Source organism: Dipodomys merriami, unplaced genomic scaffold (assembly GCF_024711535.1).
Source record: "Dipodomys merriami isolate MVZ:Mamm:240054 unplaced genomic scaffold, mDipMer1.0.p SCAF_27, whole genome shotgun sequence".
In the NCBI taxonomy this organism is placed as follows: domain Eukaryota; kingdom Metazoa; phylum Chordata; class Mammalia; order Rodentia; family Heteromyidae; genus Dipodomys; species Dipodomys merriami.
Genome location: NW_027204159.1, coordinates 8,113,161 through 8,124,449, shown reverse-complemented (window position 1 = coordinate 8,124,449; position 11,289 = coordinate 8,113,161). Strand labels below are relative to the sequence as shown.

Sequence of the window (11,289 nt, the reverse complement as noted above, 5' to 3'; positions counted from 1 at the left end):
TGCTTGATAAGAAATGTACTCGTTATCTTGCCCATGTAATTGTAACTCCTCTGTACGGTATTCTCACAATAAAAAAAAATACCTTTTTGAGATTATCTTTCTAAAATTTCCCCACAAATATAAGGCTTATCCTATAATTATTACTTAGAAATAAGGAGACTGAGAAACAGAAAGCTCTCTGTCTAGTTAGTGACAGAGCTGTTCCAGGCTATTTATAAATACAATCTCTATTTATATCTTGAATCCTGGAGTAATTATTAATGGTTTCTTTTCCACCTTAAAAGTGACATAAACAGCTGGGCATTGGTGGTCCAGGTGCTGGTGGCTCATACCTGTAATCCTAGTTACTCAGAAGGCCGTAATCTGAGGATTGAGGTTTGAAGTCGGCATGGGCACATAAATCTATAAGATTCTTATTTCCAGTTAACCAGTAAAAAGCCAGAAGTAGAGCTGTAGCTCAAGAGGTAGAGATAGAGCCTTGAGCAAAAAGCCAATCAACAGCACAAGGCCCTAAGTTCAAACCCATGTGTACACACACTTGTAAAAGCAAACTAAACAAATTATATGATCATTCTTTCTCAAGGTTTCTTAGTCTTCACACTATGGACATTCAGATCTAGAAATTATTTGCTGTCAGGGGCTATCCACTGTATTGTAGGGTGTAACAGCATTCCTGAACTCTACCCAATAAATGCCAGAGTAGCATCCAGAAATAGACAAATGTCCCCTAAGGACAACATTCCTCCATGCTGAGAACCATTGCATAAAGCCTAAGTTCAAAAATTTTAACTACAGAAGGACAATCTAATCTATTTGTTACAGAACATGTACTATGAACTGAACCTTTCCAGTAGAGTGATTGGCATATACTCTGTACTCAATAAAAGTTAATTTCTTGGAGGCATTATTTTACTTTCCAGTTGTACAGAAGTGCAAGAGCTAAAGAAGGTAATGAACAAGATGACTATAAGAGCTCTAGTGATAAAAAAAATTAATTTTCTGAGATTATTAAAGACTAAAACAGTGTACTTGGAAAAAACTGCAACCTCTTAGCTGCCAATTTTAGCAATAATGGAGACAGTTTGATTTTTGATTCCTTTGATGTTTTGCCTTAGTGATGAACATAAAAACCAGAGTGACAGGCAGAGATTGACACAGTAAGTTTCATATTGCAGCAATCTTCTTTTGTAGTAATAGCTAATGATAATCCATGTTCTATTTTCTTCTACTCTACTTAGAAATGACCACCATTGCTTTCATACCACCATTTTCCATTTATTAGCAATAACAGAGGAAATACCAATAGCACCAATTAAAAATGAATCCACATGACGTGTTTTATCCTTACAGCTGTAATAACTAGTAACTAACATGGATTGGAAAGCACTTCTGCAAATTTAAAAAGTGCTGAACAGATACATTATAATTATCATCATTAATAAATTAGCCCGATTCTCCTAGTTCAAAAGGCACGTAAGGTCAGTTACATGGGCTTCAGTGGGGCAAAAATGATTACAACCTACAATGTAGCAATGGTTCACATGTGTTTGCAACAAGTTTTACCCCATGCAATCCTGCAGAGCTGAAGTTACACACCCTTCAAAATATGGGAGAATGAAGCTAGAAGTAGACAAGACACTTTTTTTGAGATTTAATGCCTTTTTTTTATAACAGACTCCTACCTCTTTTATATTAACTTTTAAATAGATAATACAATTAAGCAAACTTCTAAACTGTGCATAACAAAATTAAAATGCCTTATTTAAGATGACAGTAAATTTTATTATTTCCCATGAGCTGATATTCCAGACAGCATTCGAATTTCAAAGTTTCCTAACTTCCAAGAGGTCAGATTCATAAAATTTGTGCTTGAACACCCTCAGGGAATATCTTCAGTACTTATTCCAGAATTGTTTCTAGAAAAAAAGCTCTATTCATCCTCTTGCCAACAGGAGTCTTGGCAAGAGACAGCTCTTGGCTGACCACAAATAAAATTCCTTGAATCACCATATCTTGATTTAAGAAAGAAATTTTACTGTGTCTTTCATACACAAAAGCTGATTAACAATGATTAAAAAAACACTACTCCACTTTTCCACAGGTGTACAAAAGGAAGTATAATGGGATTACATTCAACAATAAAGCTTAAAGTTCACTCTAGGTAATAGTTGCATTAACATTCACATACACAAGCACAGAGTAAGTATATTTCAGGAGTCTTATAATAGCATACAGCATACATATGGGAGATTGATTTCAGGTAACATCATAGGTGTTAGTAAGATTAGCAATTCAGAGTGTTATGAAAAAGGAAATCTAAATCAAAGAGAAGGTGTAGGCTAGCACACCAAGACAAGTCACAGAATTAGAGGACTGAAAAGTCTGCTCACTGTATGGATGAGAAAACAGTATTTTTTTCTTCAATTTCTGGGTCTTGATATTATAGTTGAGAGAAGTTTGTGTATTCAAAGTGCACATCATTTTTCTTAGAAAAGAGAGAGAGAAAGATTCTTTTATTAGTAATTAATACATGCAAGAGGGAGCCCCAGAGTGACCTGAAAGAGTAAAGCTGTGATTGGCAGGTAGCCGGTATAATACAGATGTTCCAGGCAATTCTCTTAAAGCACTTCAGTAGCAGCAATGATCATTTCAATGGCTGTAGACTGAATTCTCTTTTTAGGGACGTTCAGGGGAATTGTATTCATCATATTTCTCTTTAGAGATTTATAGCTATAAACTTTCTTTTTTTTTTAATAAATCTATCAAACAACAAACAGCATAAAGTGAGGTGTTGGGTTTTTTTCCTTTTGCTTTTGCATATGTATTGTTGGAAAAGGAGCTTGCCTTTTCATAAACATTGTGTGCAAAAGAATGTTTAATAAAGTGAGCACAGGACATGTACAGGAAACACATCAGAACTGCTTCAGTTGCCCCTGGCTGGCCTTCTGTTAAACACTGAGCTGTTGGTTCGCATTACATGGTTTTAGGTACAACGATACCACAGCCAACAGACTTTAGGGACTCCTAAAGCCTTGTCAGTGGAGATAGTTTTGTCTGATAGAGGATGATCATCACCTCTTGAGTTGTAAGATTTAGAAAGTCTGGTCCTTCTTTGAGTTGTTTCCTTTTCCCCTCCAGAATGATGATTTCCCTTTGTTCCCCAGCCATTCTTGAGCAAACTAGTCTAACCAGGCCCATTCCAGCCAACATTTGGTCCTCAAACATTTGTTGTGGCTACATCATAGCAACTGGCCACAAACAATCTGAAAACCTTTGAACCTGCCCTGCAAGTGCCATCAAGACAGGATCGCCAGAGCTCAGGGAAGAGAGTCCAACTTTCACTGACATGGCTGGGAGGCCTTTTTTTTTTTTTTTTTTTTTTTTTGCGTTGGAGAAGAAAGGATACTTGGGTCTGCTTTTTAAGTTCCAAAAAACAAGCCAGAGTGTAGAGCGAGAGAGAACACCAGACTTAGGAAAGCTTTTAAGACAAAACCTGTTATTTGTGACCTAGACAGACACAGGGAACTTTCTGCAGATTTCTGAGGTCTCTAAGAGGGCTCATGTGGGTAGGAGAAAGGAGCAGGGAATTGCTACATGGGAGAGATTTGCCATTATTACAAAAACTGGCTAAGTGGCTTATTTCCATTTGATGACCTCACTGGTCACTGTTGTCAGTGGTGCTGTTCCCTTTCTCTTTTTTCTCCTGGGTCTTGTTACCCTTCTTCTTTTTCTTCTTTTTCTTGGTCTCCTCCTTTTTGCCGAAGGTTATGAAGTCACTTTTGTCAATTTGGCTGTTAGAAGGCTCCTGCCGGATGGAGATGATTGCAGGAGATCCTGGGATAATGAATTTGTCTGGCAACTCACCGGGACCGGATTGTTTGGGGTTGCCTGGTCCATACTTAAAGGTCCAGCTGTTGCTGTTGACACCGGCACCAACTGGAGGGGACACCTCTCCTGCTTCTGGTTCTGAAAAACAAAACATCACAAATATATAACAGAGTCGATGTAGAATATTTAAGAGGCTGTCCAGACAGCTATGTCCCAAAGAAACCATGAGATATAGCATAGCAATGATTTAAAGAAGAAGTCAGAGCTGGAGAGAAAGAGTAATGGTTTGCCTGGGGAAGAGATCCCATTGGCAATGACATTGACACCCTCTGACCTCACAGCAGCATTTATGTATCTGACACTAATCCTCAAATAGCATTTATGTTCTGTTATAGTTTGATATTGTCTGGGTCTGCTCTTTCCATTCCTTAGTTCCTATACTATCAGTCTCTTCTAGTTTAGTGTTCTTGACCGCTAATTTTTGTTTGATTTTTCTTAGCACTGTTCACATAAGCTGCACTATACTATTTCCAAAACCAATGATCACATTTTAATCTTCATCTTACTAATTTCTTTAGGAGCATGAGTCATTTCCTCTTGAAACACCTATTCATGCATTGTTTGTCATGTAGTAGAACCTCCACATCTTTTTTTAGTTCAAATGAACCCCTGTTACAAAGGATAGATGACAAGAGTAAACAAATAGAAGCTTCATAACACTTACATTTCATACATACATAAAACACAGCGAGGAAAGGACTAGTTCCCAAAGAGGTGGCTTTGAATTCTAGCTGAAAGTATTTGACAGACAAAAAAAAAAAAAAAAAAAGGACTTTGAGTACCATGGGCAGCAACTTACAGTAAGATCAATAAATGCCATACAAAGACTAGTTAAGAATTTTACTATAAAATCTTTTGGTACTATCCCCAGGCTGTTTCAAACTGTCTTCTATGGTTAAACTTTGTTCTGCTTGGTAGATACAGGTAAAGATATGTTTTCTTTGAAAATCTAAATTCAGCCTTCAGGCAAACAGAAGAGCAAAGAGGTTTCTTGTACTTGCTTCTTCTTAGTTGCCTTCAACTTAACCTTCCTATGTTTTGTAGAGGCGTCTTCCCCACAGCCCAAATATCTTCCTGACCTTTCTTTCTGGTTATTATCTCTATCAACATGTTGACACTTTGTTGGGTTTATACCGTAACTCTCCTCAGCTTTCTCTACATTCTCTTCTTTGTGATTTTTCACCCATGTTCCTGGGTATAAATATCCACAATTTCAGTTCTTAGGAGGAAAGGCAGGAAGATCTTGAGTTCAAGGTCAACCTGGGCTACAATGAGATTCTGCCTAAAAATAAATATTCAGAAGTTGGGCACTAACGGCTGATGCCTGTAATCCTTGCTATTCAAGAGGCTGAGATATGAGAATTATGACTCAAAGCCAGTCCAGGTAAGAAAGTCCATGAGACTCATCTCTAATGAACCAGCAAAAAAGCCATGGTAGAACACTAACTTTAAGCAAAAAATGCTCAGGGATAGACCAGTGCCCTAAGTTCAAGACACAGGACTGGGAAAAAAAAGTATATTAAAATATGCTAACAAGAACAGATTTCTATTTAGAATCCACATCTCTCTGTGTTCCAATCTCATGCTTACCTGGTATCTCTACTTGGAAATTTTAGGGAAATCACAAACTGAGGGAATCTGAAATGCAGGTTTGATTTCCTTTCACCTATTCTTTTCTAAATCTCTAGTCTCAGTAAATGTATCCCACTTACTCCACTGCTTAAGCCAGGAAGGTCAGAGCTATATTCTCCATTTTTCTTTCTTCTCCATTCTCCATTTATAACATTACCAAAATCTGTCATTTTGATCTTGATTCCTTTCCTCTTCTTTTCCATTCTTTTCAGGAGGTCATTATCTCATATAAATTACAGCAATAGCTTCCTTCATGCACAATCTGTTTCTGCTTTTCTCTAATCTTCCACCCAGTTTTTTTTAAAGTCATTCTCCCTTTTTAAAAATGGAAGTATGGTGTACATATAGTAATATCCTTTAAAAATAACATCAGATTAGATCATCTTCATGCTTCAAATGATGCAAAGGCTTTCTACTGCCTTAAGAAAAGTCAAACTCTATTAAACTATTTAAGTTCTTTTAAGAAATCTGATGGTTTTTATTCTCCAAATCTACAAGTCTTCCTCTTACCACTTTACTCCAGCTACACAGGTATTTTTCAGTTCCTCAAAAATTGCTCGGAGTTGCTTTCTCTCATAATATAATAATATAATACACAGATTCTTCAAGTCTGTGCATGAATGTAATTTCCTCAGAGGGGCATTCTATGACTATAGTAGTCCCTTCTCCCAGTAGTATCTAACACTCTAAGATCTACCAAAGCAATATAGGTTTCTATTTATTCACTATTGTATGACCAATGCCTAGCACAATTGCTGTCCTACTGGTTATGTAAATATTTGCTGGGTGGATGAATAAAGATACTGCTGTGAGAAGTGGAAATGGTACCTCTTCAGCAGTTCCAACAACTCTCTACAGATGGTACTTTTGGAGTCCCTAAAGTCAGTGAGGTAATGCATATAAAGTGCTAAACCCGATCCTTAGCACAATGGAAGAGCTCCATAAATGGTATCACATATGGCTAACTATATATGGCACAGCTCTTGGGACTAAGAGGGGTAAATACTGTAAATTTACTGTAAGCACAGGGAGAGGAAATAAATTTCTTCTCCCCACTAAACTCCTTCCCTTATACCATATCTGCCCTGGCAGAGTTGACTTGATCACATTATCAAGATGGGGCAAGGAGTATTTTTTTTCTCTGAGGCTAGGTAATTGGTTTCAGTTGTCTAAGATAATCAAATCTTTCATTAAATTCAGCCAAAATCTACCTGTTAACCTTTCAGATAAAAGCTCTGTTTTTGAAAGACAGAGATGAAAGCAACAAATTTAGAAACAATTTTAAAGCCTCTAATGTGGGACCTAGAATTGGGTTTCAGAACCACCCCATAAGTCTTTAGTTGCCCTTACAAGAGCCTAAAATGAGTTTGTTTGTCCAAATCATAGCCAGGACTCCATTACATGAGGCCTCAGGGCTGTCATCTAGAGAAGCAGAGCCCAGAGATCCACTCATTTGTGGAGTTTGAGGACATTTTAGCTATGTCTATTGACATAGTGGCCTCTTCACATCAGGACTACAAAGAGCTAATCAACTTCTTTACACTGAGCTTCCCAGGCCTTTGCCAGGGTTCTTAGGTCTGTGACTGCCAAACTTCCAAGAAGCAATCAGAGGTCTATTCAGGTGCATCATCCAGGTATTCAGCGTTTACAGAGCATAACAAAAGGTGGTTTCTCAAATCCCTCCCACCTTAAGTGCCATGAGGTGCCTAACCTCAGGTTTTGTGGTGGAAGCAAAACATCTCTAATGACTGAGGAGTATCTGCCCTCTTACAGAGGTGAAAAGATAGCTTAAGGATCTGATAAACAACATTTATTGACCTCCTTAACCTGAGTTCTTTTTGGCTGAAAGCCCTGAAGACCCTTGACTAGCTTGGCCAATAAAATGCTGTCTTTAAGGCAGATTCAATACACAGTTTACCTTTTGAAGAAGATAAAAAGGAATGAGGAACTAATTCTGTTCTAAACTCCAGCCCAACGTCAGTCTCAACTACTGTTCAACTGAGGAAATGTTTGTTCTTTCAGTGCTTCCTCTTTTCTCCCAGCAGAGATCTCCCTCAGGTCTCGCCCAAGATCTAGCTCACTCTTAGAAAAGAATGAGATATAGTTGAGACCCAAATGAAAGGCCCTTTTAGAGCCTAGAAAGAGGATTTAAAACAGACAGGGGGAATCTCTATGTTTGGACAGAGCTCTTTGCAGACATTCAGATTACAGTCCAACAGGATTTAAAAGTTTTAAAAGAACATAATCATCATTATAAAACATTATTTTTCTGTGGGGATGACTACTTGTTAATTTTTTCATAATATATAGGGATATATGTAAAGAACCAAACTACAAGGCCATGAATTCTATTTTCTGCACTTGAAGGATCTTGACATGTATCACTTGTATATGAAAATAATTTTTAAAACCGAAAAGCATATATATTTTCATTGTGTACTTTAAAAACTGCCTTTTGGAGATTAAGTGTCAACTTCAAGTAATTTTTTTGAGCCTGAGGGACTAAGTGGTTGAAAAACCAAATGCCAAGAAGGTCCTGATGCTTCACTTGTAAAACTCCCCTTGAAACCCCCCATTCTGAGCTGCTTTGGACAATTACTAAGGCCAGGAAGGCATTTTCTAATTTCCATGGCTTTCCTCTTTCAGTCTTCACAAGAACCATATGAAGTAGGTATGGCTAACATCCATGTCTGTTTTATAGATGAGAGGACTTAAAGACCAATGGATATATTAAAGGTGAAACCTAGGCCTCCAATCTAAGCAGTCTCTGGCTATGAGACTCTTTGTGGGCCTTATACCGAAGTCCTTTGAAACCCCTAAAACGTAAGTATGGCAGGTGTTAGGGTTATTAACTGTTTTGTTACCTATCTGCTTGACAGAGATGCAGGCAAGGGCCTCTAAACTAGAATCAATTGAAAGAAGTGGAGGTGGGGGAAGGGTGTGGATGCCACAGTGACAAGTCAGGAAAATCACAGCTCAGTCTCCAGGTCTCAGCCCCGCCCCTTCACTCCCCATTCATCCTTTTGTTACTCTGAGATTTCAGCGCTGAGGTTAATAAAGAACTTCCAGAAAACCCATCATTTTGATTAAAGCCGGGGCCTACCTTGCCAGACAGCACTCCGGAGCCTGCCTACCGCCCACTCTGCTAAGTCAGAGCACAGCCAGCAAAAGCTATTAAATGATTACACACGCTTCCGGCCCAGCCAGCCAAGCTCCCCTGGACTGCTTGTTCTCCCGTGTGGGCTGCTGCTTCTGGCTGCTCAGGGCAAGAGTCAAGGCCCGAAGAAGCTCTGCAGATTCTGGGGCTGCCAGTCAACTTCCAGGGACTTTCTGCACAGGGACACGCCTCCTCTTCCTCTTTCTAGACACCTTGGCTACTTGGCCCAGCCAACTGCATTCTTTCAAGCAGCTGTTTTCTTTTGTGCCCCTCGGGCTTTCAACAGCCATTTCATCTTTTTCTCTCAGAATTTAGGAGATTGTGCAAATTCTACATGCTTAGCAAAAGCAAAATAAATAAATAAATAAAAGCTGCCATCTAGCCATCGAAAACCAAGGTCGTAAAATTTCACCAGTTTGGTCTCCACGCCCTTTCTCGCCATTTGGAGGTGGGGGGACGGGAGGAGGTTGAGACCCACTAGGCCAGCACCGCCCACCTACCCTATATGGACTAGGCAAAGCTAAGCTAAAGAATCACTGTACACGACGAAACAGTCTGAAATCCAAATTTGGTCCAGGATCATAGAGACAGGGAGAAAGCTGAAACATCTGGGCAAGCATTTCCCTGATCCTTCTCTGGACAGTGGAAAGAACTGTTTGTGGAAACAAAGGAAGGGAAACACACACTCTCTGTACTCTTTAAGAATTTAAGCTCTTTAATCAGAATACTAAGGTTTAAACCTAGCTACATCATGTAAGTTTTGTGCTGTTCAGCAAATTATTTAGTATCCCTTACCCTCAGTTTCCAACTGCAAAGCAGATAATAATAGTACCCAACTCAAAGGATTGTTATAGGATTAAATGTAATTATGCTTACACAGCACAAGGCAGGGTGATTGGCACAAAGCAAAACCTCACTCAATTTAACTTGCTAATATAATTACAGCAGAAGATTCATTTTTTAAAGACTATTGATTACTTATCCTGATTCAAGCAGTTGAGTATTTTGCCTATGTGTATTTAAATAACTTATCATAAATAATCAAAATTATATATTATATTTAAAGGACTATTAGTTTATAGATAAGAAATCTGAAGACTTTAATCACAGCAGGATGATTTGAACTGTATCATACTGGTATTTATTTGATAATGAACCTGAAAATTTATTCTCTCACTGACTCCTGGCTCCATAACCCAACAGTTACTTTGTTTCCTTAACTTCTTGGGGAGCTTTAGGAATGAATGACAAGAGAGAACTGAACTGCAATCACAGATAGCATTTTGATCCCCAGAGTAGCTGGAGAGGGGTGGGTACATGGATTGGAAGTCAGGCTTAGCTAGCAGAAGGCTGATCCTCTTCCATTCTCTCAGGTGGCTGGAGCAGCCCATTCCTGAGTGTTTCACTCACTGGGTGGGATGAGTTATCTGGAAGAAGCGCTAAACCACTGTTTGCTGCCTCAGGCCACAGCTGGGCTCATTTTCTGTAATCTTGAAGCGGAAGAGAGAAATACACTTGGCATATTTTTAAAGCTACAGCTCTTGCTTTGTGCCCAAAATAACTCTGCCATTTCTAGGTTAAGAGTACAAAGACATCATGTGCTGCAAACCCAGATTCAAACACTGGAATGGCTACATCTTCAGTCAGCTTAAAAAAAAAATCCTATTTCTTCTTTCAACGACCCCCACAACCCAGCAGAGCTCAGGCTGCATGGTTTTTCTCTACCTTATTTTCTGATTGCTAAGGTCCTCAGGATCTAGGGAGGACAATTTCCCTTTATAGCCTCTTCTCAAATCCTCCCTCTTTAGCTGGCTATTATATTCTGCATGGAAGGGACTGCTTAGAGAATGTAGGTTCAGTCTCATACAGCCTTGAGTTAGAATTGTAGCTTCACCACTTGGCCTTCTCATCACCCATTTTTTTTTCATACATAAAAACAAGATACAATATTTGTCTAATGGTATTGTGAGCATTAAAGAGAGACAAGGCTCATAAATAAATGGAATAAAGTCTGACATTCAGGAACTCTGAAATAAAGAATAGGTATATAGTGATCCACTAGGAACCCAATTCCCCTTTTAACAATCTATTGCAGGAGGCTACTCATTTTTTGGCGGTTGTGGGGGCTGAACTCTGGGTCTGGGCGCTATGCCTCAGCTCTTCAGCTCAAGGCTAGCACCCTACCATTTGAGCCAAAGCATCACTTCCAGCTTTTTTCTGCTTATATGGTGCTGAGGAATGGAACCAAGGGCCTCATGCATGCTAGGCAAGTGCTCTATCACAGAGCCAACTTCCTGGCCCCTCCAAGAACTCTTTTTTACAAAGACCCTCCTCCCATCAGGCTTTGCTGCTTCCGGGAGCCACTGAGGGCTTCCAGAGGTAAAGTTTTCCAGCTTAGAAATGGTTGCTAGGGAAGGCGCTCTTTCCAGGGCTCTCTGAAGGAGGTACACAGCTAAGACACGGTAGAAAACACACTGCACTACATATCAAAGACTCTGGGTTTAAACAACAGTTCCACAACTCTTCTTTCTATGTTCTACTATATTATTTGGTTAGCCTTGATAATTTCCTCATCTGTAAAATGGATATAATAGTTGCTTCTGGAGTCATTG

The 11,289-nt window shown here is 39.1% G+C and overlaps 1 protein-coding gene across 13 annotated transcripts in view; it reads right to left on the bottom strand.

The window, feature by feature from the left end:
- Positions 1–1,254: 1,254 nt before the first annotated feature.
- Positions 1,255–11,289, bottom strand: part of LOC138837419 (protocadherin alpha-C2) — a 218,732-nt gene continuing 208,697 nt past the window's right edge. For 12 of the 13 annotated variants that reach the window (XM_070036192.1, XM_070036195.1, XM_070036190.1 and 9 more), the window contains exon 4: positions 1,255–3,966. In XM_070036192.1, the coding sequence (XP_069892293.1) occupies positions 3,656–3,966 (311 nt within the window). In that variant the 3' untranslated portion in view covers positions 1,255–3,655. The remainder of the gene's footprint in view (positions 3,967–11,289) is intronic. The other variant, XM_070036200.1, reaches the window with a different exon arrangement.